The sequence below is a fragment of the Leucopleurus acutus genome (genome assembly GCF_964270905.1).
Source record: "Leucopleurus acutus genome assembly, chromosome: 14".
Classification (NCBI taxonomy): Eukaryota; Metazoa; Chordata; class Mammalia; order Artiodactyla; family Delphinidae; genus Leucopleurus; species Leucopleurus acutus.
Window position 1 is genome coordinate 72289098 of NC_139156.1, and position 20158 is coordinate 72309255.

At 40.3% G+C, this 20158-nt stretch overlaps 1 protein-coding gene across 1 annotated transcript in view; it reads left to right on the forward strand.

Moving 5' to 3' along the window:
* The window catches only part of ANK3 (ankyrin 3), a 333291-nt gene that overhangs the window by 238259 nt on the left and 74874 nt on the right, over window positions 1-20158 (forward strand). Inside the window, exons 26-27 of the mRNA XM_082855185.1 lie at window positions 11937-12043; window positions 17346-17571. Coding sequence (XP_082711311.1) covers window positions 11937-12043; window positions 17346-17571 — 333 coding nt within the window. The remainder of the gene's footprint in view (window positions 1-11936; window positions 12044-17345; window positions 17572-20158) is intronic.

Sequence of the window (20158 nt, forward strand, 5' to 3'; positions counted from 1 at the left end):
ACCTTTAAGGTCATGATTGTTCACTTCCTCATTCCGGGGCCCTGGGGGCCTTGTCATGCAATTTTTAAATGCACCCAGAGTTGAAAGCCCCTGATTCCTAGTCAGAGTTCTTAGTTGAGGGCACACGTTGGAATCCCCAAGTGGCTCTTTGGAGATTAAGATGTGCACCGAATTGGAGCCTCCCTGGCTGGGTTCTTGGGCACATGTGTTTTTCAGAATTCCACAGATGATACTGGGATGCACCTTTAGTTAGGAACCACTGCCTGAAAGCAACTGTGGCTGGGATCTTTTTGTATATTGGTCAGTCAACCTCTAACGTATTTGTTTTATAAGCTGAGATTTGTGTGTGTCAGGATGTCTCAGAGTAACATCTGTTGCTCTAAGAAACATTCCTTTCCCAATAGGAGGTAATAAAGAACAGGGTTTACTCTCAAGTGAAACGTGGTTGTCGAGGATGAGTATAATAGACAGGTTCTTTCATTTCTTCTGACATAACTATTGAAAGCAACTGTCTGGTGTGGCTCTTGTAATTGCCGTGTTATGATCCGGATCAGCCAGTCCCCATGACATAAATGGAATACTGTTCATTAGATGCCGTGGCATCGGGAGATAAGGCGGTGATGCTTGTGGTGATGGTGCTGAAAACAGCTCCTACTATGTGCCAGGCACTATTCTAGGTGTTTTAGAATTAGTACTGAATGGTTTAGAATGAACTCATTTACGTTGCACAAAAACCCCTATGAGATCATTTCTCTGCTCCATTAAAAAGATGAAGAAACTGAGGTACAGACAGCTGAAGTAACTCACCCCAGGGGACACAGCTGGTAAGTGGCAGGTAATCACTGGCCATATGGCTCTAGGTGGCCTCCTTCTTGCCTCCTTTTTTAAAAAAATTTTATTGAAGTATAGCTGCTTTACAACGTTGTGTTAATGTCTTCTGTAGAGCAGCGTGACTCAGTTATACATGTATATTTTCACACCACTCCACTCTCTATCTGCATGATTCAGTGTGAGAAGGGAGCCAGCGGAGAACTTCACACTCTGCCCTCCAGGAGGATCTCAGGCTTGTTAGTATTCTTAACATGGGGCGGTACCATCCTCTGTATCCCTTTTGTTAGCAGGAAAGATTATATTTAGACACGTGTTCCTCATTATGCTTGTTTCTAAGTTCTTATTGAATGTGCTTTAAAAGGAACTGACAACAGTTACAGCTTATATTCAGCAGCAAGTTATGAAAATTATGGAGAAAATTATTACACTAAAAATTATGGCATAGAAGCCATCTTTAAAGGAGTGGAAATAGTTGGCCTTTACATAGATATGAAGTAGAAGGTGTACTAGGGCTCTAAAAACACTGTGCAGGCTACCCAGTTAATTACACTTCCCTTGAATGACCCCACAAGTCATTGGGATGTGTACTGTGGGCAGAAACATTTAATTCAGTATCATTTCTGGCAGTTACTCAAAGATGGGAGAAGAGCAGAAATCACTTAGGGACCTGGGTTTTCACCTGCAGACACCCATCCCACCTTCTTTAGGTGGCAGTGACAGGATCTGATGCTCAAACTCCTACACCCACTCTTTTCTCAGTCAGTGTAGTTTTTAGAAGGGGCTGAATCCCTCCCTCTCCTCTTCCCCAAGGATGGGCCTCAAACCTGGCCATTCAGAGGATTCCTTGTCCTGGGTTATAGTGATTACATTGAGGTGAGATATAAAATCTCAGCCAGCCTAATGAGATTTTGTCTAGCCTTCGGGGTTGCTAAGCTGTAAAGGTGATGTAAACCCAAAGCTCCTGGGGACGGAGCATGAAGACAAAGAATTCCTACCATCTCTGAGCCGCGGCTGGATGCAGCCATGCCTGAAGTTGCACCCCCCAGACTTTCCCACTATATGAGCCAGTACATTAATCTCAACCTGCCCCCACCCCTGGGGTGTCTTAAGCCAGTTTAATTTGGGCTTCTGTCCTCACTAATATGCTTGTTCTTGGTGGTGGTCAAACCTGGCCTGAACAACCACCTATCAAGGGCAATGTAGAAAGTCTTCTAGAATCTCAAAGTACAGTTCAACCTTGAGATTCTGTTAGTTTATGCTTTCACTCTAGGAATAAATCTAATTTTACCTAAATACAAAGAAAATGAGGGAACTCCCTGGCAGTCCAGTGGTTAGAACTCCATGCTTCCACTGCTGGGCTCCCGGGTTTGATCCCTGGTCAGGGAACTAGGATCCCACAAGCTGTGTGGCACAGCTCAAAAAAAAAAAAAAAAAAAAAGAATAAAGAAAAATAATATATTAAAAAAAAAATGAGCTGTGATTTAATAGCTAGCAACCTGGGTGTTTCCCAGCAAAAATATCTAGAAAGGCATTCTTTACCAGTTAGTTGATCACTAAGGAATGAGGATCTTCCATTGCCTTTCAGTTCTGTTGACACACATGCCATGTGTCTACAAAAAGAGAGAAAACGGGGCAGCTGTGGGGCCCTGTCCCTCTCTCGTTAGGTTGCTTTCATCTTTCAGACTTCCCTTTTCAGAACAGATTCGCCCACGTGGTTTGTGCCTAAGGGGACTAGTCGCGGGGCTTCCAATGGTGACCAGTTTGGAAGATGTAACTAAACTAGTGTGTAAACAGTTGCACTGGCTCTTGGGTAATAGTGGAGATCATTCTGGAGCCAGTAGTGGAGGCCTCTTGATAGCCTCCCTGTACCTCAAGCAGCTGTTACCCCTAACTGTTACCACCCCCTAACGCTTCGCATTTATCTCCCAGTCTAGGATTCCAGATCCTTTGGGTTGGACTTGGTCTTTTGGCAGGCGAAGGATGATCTCATGTATATTTAGTTACATATTGTGCTGGGTACTAATACTTGGTATATTAGCAAGGAATGTGCAAATTGGAGAGTTCTTTGGGAGAAATTCATGTTTATTTTTTCAAGACCCGCCCTTTCCCATGACCTCAGTAATAGAAAAGGAGAGGAATGAACAACCCAACAGGCTGGTTATGCTAATAATCCTTCCTCCTGTCCCTGCCAACCCCGTTCCACCCCTGCCCGCCCCCTTCCCCCTCCATCGGCAGATTAACTTTCCTATTTCTTTCCTTGAAGCTAATTTCTAAAGGGCTCTCAGAAATGTGCATGGTGGCAGAAGGTCACCAGCCTGGGATTAAAGATTTTCTAGAGATAGTCGCTTGGAAGATAAGCACCTTTGACTAGTGATATTTAATATCCTGCTTTTTCCTCTTCAAGGTGCTTTGCCAGCATTACTTAGGTGATCCACTCAACACCTCTCACAGATTGGTCATCAAGATTACAGATTTTTTTTTTTTTTTTTTTTAAATGCAGAGAGGTTTGTGTTGTAACTTAAGGTAGTACAGTTCGTGTGGATGTCTTGAGCCGGATGCTGATGTGTTAATGCTCTCAGCTTCTATGCTGACCTTGATTCACCTTCTCTTGTTGAAGTTAGTAGCTAAATTATCTTGAAATCAATCCGATTTGGAAATCTCCAGAACGCAACTTCATTTTGGTTTGTATTCTGGTCTCAAATAAGTCTTGGGGGTAATAAGAGTTGATTTCAAGAAAAGAAATACTTTAGGGGGAAAAAAGACCTGCTTTAGTAAGCTCTTAATTTGTATTTTATTTTGCTACTTGAATGAGGTTTTCTTTTATGGAATTTAAGGTACACATGATGTTTTGAAATACGTCTTCATTGTGAAATTATGTCCACGGTCAAGCTAACTAACACATCAGTCACCTCCCATAATTACCATTTTTGGGGGTGTAGTGAGAACACTTGAGATCTACTCTCTTAGCAAATTTCAAGTATATAATACATTTTTATTCATTGCAGTCACCGTGCCGTGCATCAGGTTTCCAGAATTTCTTCATCTTGTAACTGAAAGTTTGTCCCCTTTGATCCATATCTCCTCCACCCCCCAGCCTATGGTAACCACCATTCTATGCTCTGTTACTATGAATTAGACTTTTTTTTCTTTTAAGATGGAATCCATTTCTTAAAAGAATATTTCCAGATAGTTGTGGTGGATGTCCAGACAGACCTACTGTCTATTTCAGCAGCAGTTTGCCATTTCACTCAGTATCTGCCGTAGATCATGATAATTATAATACTCAGGGCAGCACCTGTCATACATTTTATTAAACGGATCATCTCACTCTGTGCTTTCATCCACGTTATGGACTAGGTATTATCAGTACCACTTCACAGACAAAAGAGCCTGGGACTGACTGTTTTACTTGTCCATTGTCACATTAGGTGACATTTGGTGCTGCAGCTGAGAATAAAACTTAGGTCTGATGGCTGCTTGAACCCATTCTGCTGCCGCCCTAGGCTGCAGTGCCACTCTCATAAGCAAAGTACGGCAGCCTGAGTGAAGCATATTCAGCTGGAAGAGTCAGCGTTTAGACAAGTATTTTGTCACGGCCAAAAGGCCACTATTATTTGTTAATCCAGCAGGCTACTCCCTATACTCTGATCAAACATACACCATCCTAAAAAGCTATATACGGGGCCACAGTGTTATATAGATTTAAGAAATAAATTCAATTGTAAAACATCTGGGAGCATCAAGATGATTATTATCTGTGATTCTGTTTGCATAGCAATTTAGAATTTTCATATCACTTTCATATTACTTGGGTCATTCCATTCTTATGGTGAGTTGGGGCAGTTCACATTATCCACCCATTACTCACATGCAGAAATGAGGTTTTTTTCAGTGAGGTTTTTTGACCTTCCAGTCACTGGGCTATGAAGTGATGCAGCCCACCTCAAACCCAATCATCTGTTCTCTGTCTAGGGGATCTGACACCCACGTGGGTCCCCCTGCCCTGGCCCTGTCCGATGTGTGGCCACAGGCTCAAGTTATCCTTGACAAGGATAACTACTAAAGCCACCGAGTGCTGGGTATTGACTTTGAGAAGCCTTTGCTCTCCTGGGCTCCCAGTCTGGTTACATCATCCAGCTGCTTCCCAACTAGATCGTGTTTACAGTTCTTCAGATTAGACGCGCTTCATTCTCCGTGGGACCTGTTGCTGTGACTTTTACCTGGGGCCGGTAACATTAGCAATATCAAGACCACCAGTTCATCCGCAGGACCACCTTCTGCCAGGGGTAGCCAAGCGGACAGACAAGGACCTTAACTGGTGTCATCCAGCACTGGAGGTTGACAGTCAGCAGCCTGGAGAATTAGCTGATACTGGAATGAACTGGATTTCTTTTTCTTTTCCTTGCAAGTGCTTTCTTGCCTTCTACCTCTTTTCTTCTGTGCCCGGACATGTATTTCCGGTCCTGGGCATTTGGGTGTGTCCTCATTGGTGAGGCCAATGTGTGCTCTCCTCTCTTCTCTGATGATCAGGGCTAGTGAGAAACTGTTTGAGGAAAGTATGAACCTCTTGGAGACAGTGATATCATCATTAGTCAGGCGTTGGACTCTGTTGAGTAATGTGCATTTTGATTTTAATAGTATCCTTGATATCACTTCCAAGATGAAAAATGATGTGCTTATTCATAATCACTTTTGACTTGGGAGTAAAAGGTCTTCTTAAGTCGGTGTGAACTTTTCCTTAACGTAGTGTCCTACTAAAGCCACGCAGCACCGGGTATTCACTTTGTGTTGTCAAATGTTTCAAGTCTCTCTCTGAACTTCAGTTTCCTCATTTGTAAAATGGTATATTATCTCCCAAGGCCACTCCGTCCTGAAGAGTCAAAGAACAAAGTCATGTAAAGGCCTAGGATAGTCCCTGACATGGAGTTGACAGAGTAGGTTGCAGTATTGCCGTTAACATAGACACTTAAATGTTTTTGAGTCAATAAATAAGACTTAGGCATTTAGGAGGTGCGTCCTTCTAACTGAACGGGCTGTGTTGATTTCATATAGGCATCCTGTGTATATAACTGTAAAGGACCAGTGCTGGCCCTGGAATATGTTTGTTTTTGCTCTGCTTTCTCCACAAATTATCAGATTTTAACAAATGAGCTCACATAAATAAAAGTCCTTTGAAAAGTAGGAGCCACTGAAAAAAAAAAAAGAAAAATAGAAGCGATCATACGTATGTCCTTTGAAAATCCTTTGAAAAGTAGAAGCGACCACAGCCTGCCAGCCCTGGCCTTCGTGCCAGATTTCTGGTGTACGTTCTCATTTAATCTTCCTATCAACCAATCATCAATTTGAAAATGAGGAAACTGAGACTGAGAAAAGTTAAGAGACACTCTAAGGATCATAAAAGCAGTAAGTAATGTTGGGGCATCTCCAAGGGGGCTTTTAATACATAAAGAAAAAGAACAGTCAGAGGCAAAATACCTCCCTTATTGCTGATGGAGGCCAGGTTGAGGGCTGGCTGAGTGTCTGAGCCAAGTGGCCTTGGTAACTGCACCCCTGAAGTGAGCAGACCCCCTAGCCAGTGGCCAGCATCAGTGACCCAGGGCAGGCAGCCCCCTCACGGAGGTCTGTTCAGGGGAGCAGAAGGGGGATGTCTGCCCTCTGTGACCAAGCTCAGGCCCATGAGAGTGAAAATTGGATCTGAGAGGAGCCTTCCCAGCTACCTTTCCCCAATCTACCACTTAGATAAAGAAATCACATTTCCTGAATATTAAGGGACAGGGCGAGGCCCACAGTGACACAATTGAGTTGCCTTTCTAAGATGGAAAGCTTAGGAGTGGGAAAGAAGTGCTCTCTATTCACAAATGGCAAAGGCAGTTTTCAAATCCAAGTCTGTGCCTCAGGTCTAAAGCCAGTCTTTTCCATGAAGCCCTGGGAGCACCCCTACTTGCTGTGGGAAGTTTAAGAGCCATCTCTAGTTCATCTTTTTTAACCATCATCACACGTAGTGACCTTTTTATCATTTTAAATGTCTATTGGTTCAGTAACCAAACAGAAGAAGGGCTTCTCCTCCTGGTACCATGGTACCAGGCACAATGACGTGTCACAACATCTTGAAATTCATATTGTTGACTACAATAAGTAAGCAGTTCAAACGGCACGTTTCTGTTTTAAGTAAACATTAGTCTGTAGAAAAAAGTGTTCAGAGACAGGTAGCTTGCAAACGAAGCTACCACTTCATCTCTCTAAAAATCATAGGCTCAGATGTGTTTTTTTGCATGCTTATTTTTGTGTTTCAGTGCATGCATTGTAGGAAGAGCATTTTACTTGTCTATATTTAGGTTATTAAAATTGCTAGGCCTGCCCATCAGCCTCTGCAAAACTCTATGGAAAAAAAGAAAAACTGGGACAAATATCGGGACCTATGGCTCATTGCTTTGAACAAGTCTTTTAATGGATTCTACATTTGCTCATTTGTGTCATGACAAAGTTCCTGTGAGTGACTAGGAGGTGTGAGAGTCGGGGAGTTAGAAAGGAGTCAAAGGGATCCCCGTGTGCTGGCACACCCCAGCCTCGATAAATATTACATGACGGCGGCCATACCTTTTTGTGGGATACAATTCGTTGTTTCAATAATTAATGTCGCCAGTGCATGTTTCTAAGAGCACCAAAGGTAAATAATTTACTGTAATTACCAAAGAGGAGTGATATTGCTCAGAACTTGAAAAAGAATAGGTCTTTTGGAAAATGGCCTTAGGGCTGCCCCAAATGGAGGAATTGCAGTTTGCTGAAAAATAAAGTGAGCAGCACCGCCTACTTTATATTACATATTTTGCCCCACTCTGAGGGTGGGTTGGTTGGGGTCTTTAAAAGTCAGTAAAATTGGGGGCTTCCCTGGTGGCGCAGTGGTTGGGAGTCCGCCTGCCGATGCAGGGGACACGGGTTCGTGCCCCGGTCCGGGAAGATCCCACATGCCGCGGAGCGGCTGGGCCCGTGAGCCGTGGCCGCTGGGCCTGCGCGTCCGGAGCCTGTGCTCCGCAACGGGAGAGGCCACAGCAGTGAGAGGCCCGCGTACCGCAAAAAAAAAAAAAAAAAAAGTCAGTAAAATTGGTAAATGAGGCCAGATGAAACCAACACCTCATCTTTGGTTAACCCATAAAGAATTTGGGAACTTTCTGAAGTGACGTATTCATCTTTGGGGGTTAGGACCCCTAGTTCTGTAAACTCTTGTTGACGCCATTGATCGCATACCCATCCACCGGATGTGTCCTCTCTCACCGAAGGCACAGACGGCTGCTCCTCATTCATTTTCGCATTTTCCTAGGATCTAGGCAGGACAGTGACTTACACATAAGTGCTCTGCAAATTATTGTTCCATTTGATCTCAGGGCTTTTTTTTTTTTTGTGGTACGCGGGCCTCTCACTGCCGTGGCCTCTCCCGTTGCGGAACACAGGCTCCGGACGCGCAGGCCCAGCGGCCATGGCTCACAGGCCCAGCCGCTCCGCGGCACGTGGGATCTTCCCGGACCGGGGCACGAACCCGTGTCTCCCGCATCGGCAGGCGGACTCTCAACCACTGCGCCACCAGGGAAGCCCAGGGCTATTTTTTTAATCTTTGTAATTCACAGTAATTTTTAAAATTTAAGTTTTCTTATTATGAACCTTACACACACGAATAAAAAGTCATCACCTGTTTATTTATACCTTAGACGGAACCCTGTGGAGATTTTCCCCTCAGCTGGCCTAGATTTATACAACCTATGAGCTATAGCTCAATCTAAAACTGTGACTAAGCTGATAGCAAGCAGGAAAGATCTTTTTGGAGTAGCATCTTCAAGGAAAGATCCAAGAAGCGTGGAAATGAATGTGTTAAAGTCGCTCCGACTGGATTAAGGGTCTCCTGGCCAGCGAGCATCTTCCCTTTGTCTCAGCAGGCCCCCAGCTGGCACACGGGCTCACAATTTGCTTCCAAATATCTTGGCCTGGCCATAGGATCTGGTGTTTAAAAGGAAAGAGGCACATGAAGATTTCCCCTGTCTGCAACACTCTGGGCAAAGAATATTCTTTGCCGGGTGATCTTTGGCTGTTGCAACACGTGAGAATTAACCGTTCAAATAAAGGTCCTTCTCCATTTGGGAAAGAAACAAAAAAAGTCATGTTCTTTTACAAGACATAATAGGATTAAAAAGAGCATCCCCACATACACCTTCAGCCGCCAACTTCTCCTCTCCAGAGACAATTGCTCGGGGTAGCTTTTGATGACTGAGTACTAAGCTTATGGGAGGCTCTCTGCATGGTTCAGGGCTTAGCACCTGTGATTTCCACTGAAGTAATAAGTCTGGGACATTTCACTGGAAAATCCCAGAGAAGACTCCCCATTTTCTGCCTCAAGGCTCTGTCCCTGTCTGTCTGTCTGGGAGACCAGTAAAGGTAGAAGGCTGGGGCTGAACATTCATTACATAAACTTTCAGTTAATCTCCGTTTTCATTATGGTGCCTCTGACCTTCTAATCTTCTGCCTCTGGTTTCTGTGCCTCTAGATTTCTGCCAGGGTTGATGGGGGGTGAGTTATTTGACAACTGATAAATCAGTGAGGGGATTATGGAGATCGGATCCCTTTTTAGAGAGACTTGCAACCCATCCTTGTTTTTCTGTTGATGTCTTCTCTTATTCTCTTTGCCTGTGTGTGTGTGTGTGTGTGTGTGTGTGTATGTGTGTGTGTGTGTGTGTGTGTGTGAATTCTTGACTGTCATTTTACTGGGGTTTCAGTAGAAAGCAGATCTTTAGAAGGACGAAAATTGAGATTGATTTCGTTTTTGGTGTGTGAGCCAACATCTCTCATCAGATTTGAAACATTCTTAGCCATTCTCTCTTCAAACATAGCCCCTACCTTATTCTCCTCTTCTACTTCCGAGAGTCCAATTACACACACGTTAAAACCTTTCACTGTGTTCTACGTCTCATACTATTTTCTGTATTTTCCATTCTTTAAAAAAATCTACCCTTGACATATACACACCACTGTATTTAAAATGGATAACCTGGAAGGACCTACTGTATAGCCCAGAGAACTCTGCTCAGTATTCTGTAGCAACCTAAATGGGAAAAGAATTTGAAAAAGAATGGATATATGTACACGTATAACTGAATCACTTTGCCGTACACCTGAAACTAGCACAACATTGTTAATCAACTATAGTCCAATATAAAACAAAATTTTTTTTAAATCTACCCTTCATTTTTTATATTTTTCCATTAACACTTCCATATATTAACCCTGTTTCCTATTGTGTTTAAGAACTGACATTATACTTAGAACTGAACAAAGGCCCATTTGATTTTCTTACGTATATTCCAGTCCTCTGTTGAACCGTCCACCTTTTCATTTCTTTTCTCTATCTTTTTTCCTATTTTCTTAAACATACTAATCATAGTTATTATGATAGCTATAATCAAAGTTCTTATTAACTTCCTTCAAAATGTAGGATCACTTGGGAGCCTGTTTATAGTATCTGGGTTTGTTTTGTTTCTGTTTTTGCTCATGTGCTCTGGCCATGCTTGGCAGTTTTTCATTGCATGCTGGACGTGATGTATAAAAACAAGTTTGTAGACACGACACACCCAGTGATGATAATATTCCTTCAAAGAGGATTCACCATCCCTCTGCCAGGCAAAAAGTGGTGGCTGATTCTTCTCATCCAATCAAGACTTTGCTGAAATGAGGCTGGTTCGCAGCCCTGGTAAATCTCAGGCTACCTCTGGTCTGTCCCTGGCCCTTCAGGGTCCTTATTTGAAATTCTGGTATGATCTTTGGGTCCCCTCCCCTTCCAAGTCTCACACTCTAAATCTTTTTCTCATGAAACTGCCCAAAAGCTCTGTTATGCCTTTCAGAGATTTTCTGGTTAGTTTCTTAGCTTCCTGTTCTGCACAGCTCCAGAGTTTATTTTTTATTTTTATTTTATTTATTTGTTTATTTTAATTTTTGGCTGTGTTGGGTCTTTGTTGCTGCACTCAGGTTTTCTCTAGTTACAGCGAGCAGGGGCTACTCTTCGTTTTGGTGCGTGGGCTTCTCATTGCAGTGGCTTCTCTTGTTGTGGAGCGTGGGCTCTAGGTGCGCAGGCTTCAGTAGTTGTGGCTCGCGGGCTTAGTTGCTCCGTGGCACGTGGGATCTTCCCGGACCAGGGCTTGAACCCACATCCCCTGCACTGACAGGCAGATTCTTAACCACTGGGCCACCAGGGAAGCCCCAGCCCCAGCATTTAGCAAATGTTCTGAATGGAAATCTGTAGCATGCCTGAGGCCACCCAACTCTCCACCAAAACTCCCTTGGTTTTTCTGTTCCCCAGCAGGTAGCCCCTGTAGGCACAAAGCCCAAATTCTGTCTGCACTGGTAATTGACAAATGCCCCCAAGTTAAAAATGGCAACAAAATACTCAACTCTTCCAGGTAACCACCTCTCCAAATACAGCTCCTCAGTTTTGCACCTCAATTGTTCTCTGCTGCCCGCAGAGATGATTTCCACACTTATCTGTTGTGCTTAGCACAGCACTAGGCTGCTGCTGGCTTCTCTACCCCACTTGGAAACAGAAGTCATCAAGATTGAATGTTTTTATTTTTATTTTGAGATTCGGAAAAGAAATTTACAATTGTCAGATTAATTTAGAGATTGTTGAAGTACTTAAAATCATGGTTAGCATTACTTCTGTGATATTCCTTGTGCCATGCCAGTTACTCAAGATGGTTTCTTAAAAGATTGAGATAATACAGCATATCAATGAACTTTATTTCTAATTCTTGAACCTTCAATGTAGACCTGTGGAGGAATGTACAGTCAGGCCCATGGATGCAGAGGGCCAATGACACTAGTTATTTTATATGAGGTACTTGAGCATCTCCGGATTTTGGTATCCACGGGGATGGGTGGGCGGGGGGTGTCCTGGAACTGATCACCCGAGGATACTAAGGGGCAACTGTAAAAAATATATATATATATATGCTTACTTTGAATGTTAGACTATCTGGACTCTGGAGACATACAGGTGTATTTTGTACGTACAGAGAAACCACTGTCTTGGATGGGTTGTTGACACAATATATCGTTTTATTTTTCAGCATCTAACATTCACAAGAGAATTTGATTCAGATTCTCTTAGACATTACAGCTGGGCTGCAGACACCTTGGACAATGTCAACCTTGTCTCAAGTCCTGTTCATTCTGGGTAAGTAACCAGAAAGTCACTTTTCCTATTAAATTAACATTGCACTTACTATTTGCAGTTATAAATTCATATTGACAAGCTTCACATGTATGAGATGTTGATCTTCTAAAGGACTTCATTAGTGAGTATATGTGGTATATATTTGTAAGTCATTAGTAAATATTTTTGCTAAACAAATCTGCATTTCTATTTTTATTGGTAAAAGCACCATGTTAGAAAGGAAGTTAATAAGGTGCATAACCATTTCCTGGCTATTCTGGCAGTACTTTTAGGTCTCTAATTTTCCTTTTCAATACAAAAAATTTTAATATAGTCATTTCTCTTAATTTTACTTTATTCAAATGAAGTTTTTTTCTGAGTATCTGATTTTCCTGAAATAAAATTATAATGAAGCTGTATTAAATTAAAAATTTTTTTAAATAAATGGATTTTTAAAAGAAAAGAAAAAGTGAATGTACCAATGTGTGTACCCTGGAAGTGCTATAGTAAAAACCACATCAAACAGGCTCCTTGTTGCTGCCCTGTTAGTCAGCGAAATTTGAGGCAGGCAGCTAAAAGGTGACCTGCTTCAATTGCTGAATTGATAATTATTGTATTTTTAGATATTGGATTCTTAGCCTATTATAGGTAATTAAACTTGGGATAATTGATTCGCATACAAATGGAATCGAAATAATTCATTAAGATGATGAAAATTTCAAAGTATTTTCACCTCTGAAATTGACATTTAGGCCATAAATTAGTTGTGATCCAGGACAAGTGCAGATTCAATTTATTTAATTCTGAATTAAATAAATTAACAATAATTAACATTTGTGAAGTGCCTTATATATTTTATGAAGTATTTTTTGCTGCTTTTAATTACAATAAATTGTAATGGCTAACCTCCCTAGTGCTTTTCATGTATCTGGCATTGTGCTAAATCTTTTACATGTATTATCTTATTTAATATTTATTTGAACCTTAAAATGACACTGAGATAGGCTTTACTCATTATCCCCATTTTACAGAGGAAAAGTCCTAGACTCCAAGTAATGCTGCAGGTTATTTAAAGTATTCTTACACAATTGTGGCTTGTAACACCACAATTGTGAAAAACAAGTCACTGCAATGTCATTTAAATGGAAATAATTCACATGAAAGTGCCTTATAAACTATAAACTACATGGTGGTCTTTGAATCATTAATATTGCATTTCTTTAATTCAGTTAGAAAAAGCTTTAATTATAGTAATATTACATTTTAAACTGCTTAAAATAGTTACACGATTTATAGTAGATGTATTTGGGTCTAAAATTGCAAAAGCAAAAAACAAACCAAAAAAAAAAAAAAGTTGAGAAGGAAAATATAAAACACCCAGAATAGGGCTTCCCTAGTGGCACAGTGGTTAAGAATCCACCTGCCATTGCAGGGGACACGGGTTCAAGCCCTGGTCTGGGAAGATCCCACATGCTGCGGAGCAACTAAGCCCATGCGCCACAACTGCTGAGCCTATGCTCTAGAGTCCACAAGCCACAACTACTGAGCCTGTGTGCCACAACTACTGAAGCCCGCGCACCTAGAGCCTGTGCTCCACAGCAAGGGAAGCCACTGAAATGAGAAGTTCATGCACCGCAGTGAAGAGTAGCCCCTGCTCCCCGCAACTAGAGAAAGCCCACGCACAGCAACGAAGACCCAATGCAGCCAAAGATAAATAAATTAATTAAATAAATTTTTTTAAAAAAACACCCAGAATACATTCATTAAGTGGGCAAACATACTGAAGAGTTTTTTGAACCAAACTTGGTGAATTGCCACCATGTGACAACAATCTAGAACCAGCACTTTGTATTCTACATAGGAAAGAAAAGCACTAGGGTTTAATTTAGTAAATAGAGAAGTTGAGGGATCATAGGATAAGAAAATCAGAAACGAGCTTTCCCCTGCACTGGAGGCAGTGTAGTATGTGAATAGGCAACTAATGTCTCCTTCCCTTTGAATTCACTGAAGACAGTAGACTTTTGCAGGAAAGGAAAAGTAATGGCGGCTAATTGGGCTTATTTGAAAAGGAAAATATACCCTTGGTATACACGTGGAAATAGTTCACTAATGCCAGGTCTATGGTGTAGCTTATATATAGCCATTTAAGGCAAATCTTTTTCCAAGTTGTCCCACAAATGCCAAATGCCTTGGTTTCATTTTCTGATGGTTTTTATTTTTCCTTTGCTTATCATTGACATTTTCTGTTGCTTGCTTCTAATTATCTTACATTAATTTTTCCCATTTGCTTTCTAAATTATTTTGCAGCTATTCTTCTCCACTTCCTCAGTATGATTCAAGGTGATAACTGTGTCTTTTATGTGAACCATCCCTTTTTGTATTTTTAATTTATGTGAAGTTTTCCCACAGTTAGATTGTGTCAGTGTCTGTAGTGTATCAGCATTTGTCATCCTGCTGTTCCTAAAGCTAGAAACATTCATTCATGTGTTAGTTTTAGGATCATTTGTAGAATTCCTGCTTTAGTTTAAATGTTAATAAGATACAATGAATATGATTAAATATCACCTTTTCATTTGTTTCTATAAATTATATTGCATGAAATTTTATTTTGCATACAATATGTAAGGGATGAGTTTAGAAAACAAATCACTGTATTTCATAATGCTATTGAGTAACAGGACTCAATATCGGGCTTAAACATCTACTTCCATCTTTCCTCAGTCTTTTCGTTCTATAAAACTGAAAACCATAGAACAACAAATAATCAGTAATGATCACCCACTATGCACTGGTTGCTACACAGAACACAAAGAGATTCTTCCAATTTTATTAAAATCTTCTAAGCCATGGTTTTTCCATTTGGTTCTGATATTCTTTGTAGCTGGGGTATTTTTATATTGACACTGGTAACCTTCTTACACTACCTTCACTTTATATATATATACTTTATATATATATAATATCTATATATGTTTTTTTTTTTTCAGTGTTAATAACCAAGTCTGACCTAGGCAGTTTCTGAGCACACTTAACAAAATGGTTTTGTTCATTGGTTTATTCAATAAACATTTACTGTGTGCTGATTATGTATGGGAACTGTGCTCAGCTCTGTAGGTTAAGCAGTGAACGAGACAAAACCTGATCTGAATTATTATCTGTATTAGTGAGACTCAGCTGTTTGTTGCCAGGGCAAACACAGCCCTCTCAGTGTAAACACTCCAGTGTTTATCTGTATCAATACTAATACAACTGCATTTTCAAACCCAGAGTTTATCTTGAATCATTTGTAATTCATTCTGTTACGCTTAGTCCCAAGCACGAGTTGATTTTTAACTACTGGAAGCTGGGAAAGATGAGATTTTTGTGTTGGGCTTCCTTATAATATGCCACATTGTCTTTATTACTGAATAAAAGTAGTTGTTAAGTATGTATATGTCTAAAAAAGTATAGGCTCCCCAAAGCAGTTTCAAGTGACCCTTTTATCATTCAACACTGGAGACAATTCATCTGGACACTTGTACAAGTGAACAAGTATCTTTGTCTTTGACTAGGGAGGAGTGATTTTTGTTTTGTTTTGTTTTTTGAGAGATTCAGTCTCTTGCCCTCATACTTTGAATATCCTAGTGGTTCTGGTCTCTCAAAGTATGTATAATGATATGAAAAATGTATGAAACCACTAATTAATCCAGAGGAAAACAGCTAAATCCAAAATGAGCAAAAGGGTGTGAAGTCGATTCCACCTCCCTGATGACCAGAGTTGGTTCTGAAAATCTGATAGGCTGAAAAGTGATCCCCATGCTCTTGATTCTCTCCATGGGGATGGTGGGTCCCTTTGCTTTGTTGAAGAGGTTACTGTTCCGAGGTCAGGAGGCATCACTCTTTAGGAAAGGGTCTCCAGCTAGGACCGCCAAGCAAGGTCTGAAATCTATTTGTAGGATGTTAGAACTGTTTTTTAGAAGAGTAAATAGTAGAGGATTTTGATGGATGGGATTATCCCCCTTCCGCGCCCCCCCACCCACCCAAATCCTGTAGGTATTCAGACAATTTTCTAAATATCAACATTTGGTGCTCTTCCACTAATAAGCGTATTTTCACATGTGAAAATTAGAATGCAAAAATACATGTTTCTGTTCCCCAGTCTCTGACTTGCACTCTTCCATATGTTGGGCTCATTGGTTTACATTCATCAGAGTGCTTTACAACACGGTGACAGTGGTGGGAGGAGTCACGGAGGTCTTTTTTTCACGAACACATGATAGGAATCAAGATATTACCCAAATAAGTTTGGGGTTAGCAGATGCAAACTGTTATACATGGGAGGGATGAACAACAAGGTCCTACCTACTGTATAACACAGGGAACTATATTTAATATCCTGTAATAAACCATAATGGAAAAGAATATATATATGTATAACTGAATCACTTTGCTATACAGCAGAAATTTATGCAACATTGTAAATCAACTATACTTCAATAAAATTTTTTTAAAAGATATTACCCAAATATGACACAGTTAATTCTTTACATCTTCATAGCTACATGCAGACAAATAATTTTTCCTCCCTAGCTTTAATATAACAGCCAATGACAGAATTATATAACTTAGAGATATTTTCTAAAAAGTCTGTTCAATCATTTTTGCATTGCTATACAGATACTCAAATGTAGGTTATTTTAAACCGTTTTTAAGCCAAATTGATATTGAAAAGATTAAACCCCTTTCCATCAAAATTGCCTTAGTAAAACTTTAGTCACCTTCTGCTTTTATTCTTATTTTCTGCTTTGTGAGAATAGTAAAAATTAGAGTGTTGGTATGATTAAAGATACATTCATTTTATGAGTTGTACATGTTTAAGACATACTGTGGAGTTTCATCTTACTTGTTGAGGGGGAGAGATTCCATAGTCAGCACATGGCTAAAACCATTGATAGTTAAAATGACCCTTGAATGTGAACTTAAACCACCCACAGGGACCACATACAGTGGGTTTGTTTTTAAATGCAAGACAGTCGTTTAATAGCCAGTTTTTATCCCAACTTTGAAACAGTCACTCTTCCTTCAGTTTGAGCATCTGACAGTGGTTGGCTTCTGTTCGGAGGCCACGCACCATCAAAAAATAAAGTGTCGTGTTGTACTTTTTTGCTCAGTTCACAAGTCAAATGCATGTTTGATGTGACTCCACTGTATTTACTTCCAATGTATTCTTAAAGAGGGGGAATGATAGCTACCTTGTCTGTCACTTTAACATTCAGTTTCCAAACTTGCTGTGAAAACGGCTTCTGTCTCTCCTTGATTTGGCCTCTGATCTTCCCCCCTGCAGGTTTCTGGTTAGCTTTATGGTGGATGCAAGAGGCGGCTCCATGAGGGGAAGCCGGCACCACGGGATGAGAATCATCATTCCTCCTCGCAAGTGCACTGCCCCCACCCGTATCACCTGCCGTTTGGTAAAGAGACATAAACTGGCCAACCCACCCCCCATGGTGGAAGGAGAGGGATTAGCCAGTAGGCTGGTAGAAATGGGTCCTGCAGGGGCACAATTTTTAGGGTAAGTCATTTGTCAGTTTTCGTCTTGGCCCTCGTACCACATCTCTGATTTTCTTTACCCTTGCCAGCTCAAGTAGTTAACAGTTAAATCTGTTGAGTTGGACCATTTCAGTCGAGTACAGCCTTCATGTAGTATCAGAGGTCACAAAGCTGTGTAATTCTCTGAAAAGCTGGTAGGCTGGTACTTCCTTAACTCAGTTTGCTGGCCAAAGGTTTTACTAACCGAGAAGCATGTTCTCTGCTCAGTGAGTGCACGGAACCCCAGCGGCCCCCGTGGAAGTCAAGGCACCACTCTTATATATCCCACGTTGAATAAATGGCTATTTTGGGTACATGTCTTTTTAATGATCATTTTTGGGGGAACAATCCATTGTGATATTGTATTTTACAAAAAGAAAAAATGCATTTATTTTCTGAGGTGGCACTTGGGTGCAAATCAGGCAGGCTCTGTCGTGACGGACAGTTTGTTCACAGTTTCCCCTTCTTGTTTCTCTTCCTGCTGCATGGATGTTATTCAGTAAACTGCATCTTCCTACCAATCCTCCCCCTGTAAATGAGGGTGAGAGCTTGGTTAGCCGAATCCTGCAGCTTGGGCCTCAAGGAACAAAATTTATTGGGTAGGATCTTTATAGACAAGATACAGAATGTCTACAATTCTTTTTCCATTTTCAATTTTTTTCTGTCACACCCATGGTCTTCTTCTCGTCTTAATTTTATTTTTGGTTTTTAATGCTTTCAGTTGATGTGTGTCACTGAAAGAAGAAAAAAAAATCATAGTGGCTTGACGTAATGCGGCACCGCTACCTCTCTTGTGCTTTTCAAGCATGTGGAATTCACTGCAAGCATTCTGCTTTCATAACTCTGTGCTTCTGTAAACCTTGCTTTAATCTGAGATGTTTCAACTGACGCTGATAGTTTTTAAGACAGACTGATAGTCTAATTTTAACCCAGTGTAAAAGAAGATATATGCAGGCTTTGAATCAACATTTGCTGTAAATGATATATATGTGTGTATATATATATATATATACCTGTATATATATATGTATGTGTGTGGAGTTGCATTTTTTTAAAAAAGTACTTATGGGCTGTGAGAAGGACAAGTCATCAATAAGTAAACTGATTTTGAAAAAATGTTGGGAATACAAGATATTTAAAGAAAATCCAATAGGCAGCAGGTAGCATATTCTCCTGAAGTTATTAAATTGTTTTGTTTTGTTCTGGTGAAGCTGAAATGTGTTGGTATTTGTCTGTCTGCTTATCTGTCTGATTGGTGCGTTTGCATTGGCAGTCTGCATGAAGAAACCTGTTACGAAAAGTTATGCTTGGCTTTCACCTTGGTCCCAGACCCTTGTTCATTTCTCCTCTCCAGTATTGTTGAACGTCATACACAAAGCCACGTTCCTGAAATATTTAGAGTGACAGTATCTGATGCATTAACCTGCAAAGATTGTATCTAGTTTTCAAAAAAGAAAAATGTAATGTCTGATCACCAGGTGTGGTTAAAAACTAAGGTGAACATCTTACTAACTCTTGAAATTACTAACACTATTAGGAATAGTTGATTTTGTTCTTACCCACTGAAAAATAAAGGGATTATAAAAAATTTTTCAAACCCTTAATTTGAATTAATTATAATTATTTTGCCCAAAGTAAAATTTTCATATTTATCATCCCATTTTAAGTGAATGCTTTTGTAATAAATCAAATATTAATATGTTTTTATTTATGTCATTTGGTCATTACAACTACTCTCCTTTTTCATGCCATTACCTATTTAAGCCTGTATCTTCTGTCACCACACGTACATAAACACACAGGCTAAGAGGTGAGGTTATATACAACCTCTGTAGGAGAATAATGATACTGTCTACTTAAATGTCATAAAATAAAGCTGCACAATCCAACTCCATAAACCGTGTGTGATTGTGGTCTGCTTACTCCCATTCATCCTTTTTAGCATTTATCCTACTTCAAAATTTAACAAAATTATTCCTGTGCTTGATTGGCTGTCTTCAATTTGCAGCCATTTTTTCGCCTTCTTTTGCAAAAGGACACTGTCAAAAGTTACTAGATCATTATATGACAGTTTCAAACCAATAATGCTTTTTCAGAAAGTTTAATTCCTACGCAGTCCTACGAGAGCTAGGAAATTACGCTGCCCATTTCACGACGTAAAAATCAAAGTAACTGTCTTGACTATACAGGCCATGAAAGTTAGGAAAACTGACCGTTGGAAGGAGTGGATTGTTAGATTGTTTTCTTGCTAAGGGAAAAAAAAATCAGTAATCTTTCAAAATAGGCAACTTACAGAATTTCTTTTTTAAAGAAACGACTGTGTCCTTTTAAATCATGAGCATTTTGTATAATACAATACACTATTGTGTTTTAAAAAATGGACCAACTTTCTTTCTTATGGTCTATTTTAATAACTTTCAATTCCTCAATTACTTATGTGTGCTGAATATTTTCCCCCTATTCAATCAAATGCCTAACATAAGATAGGCCCCCAAGAATTGTTTGTGAATGAATGAATGATGGCATGTTTTCAGGTTTCTAATATATTATTTAATTAGCAAATGATTCTGC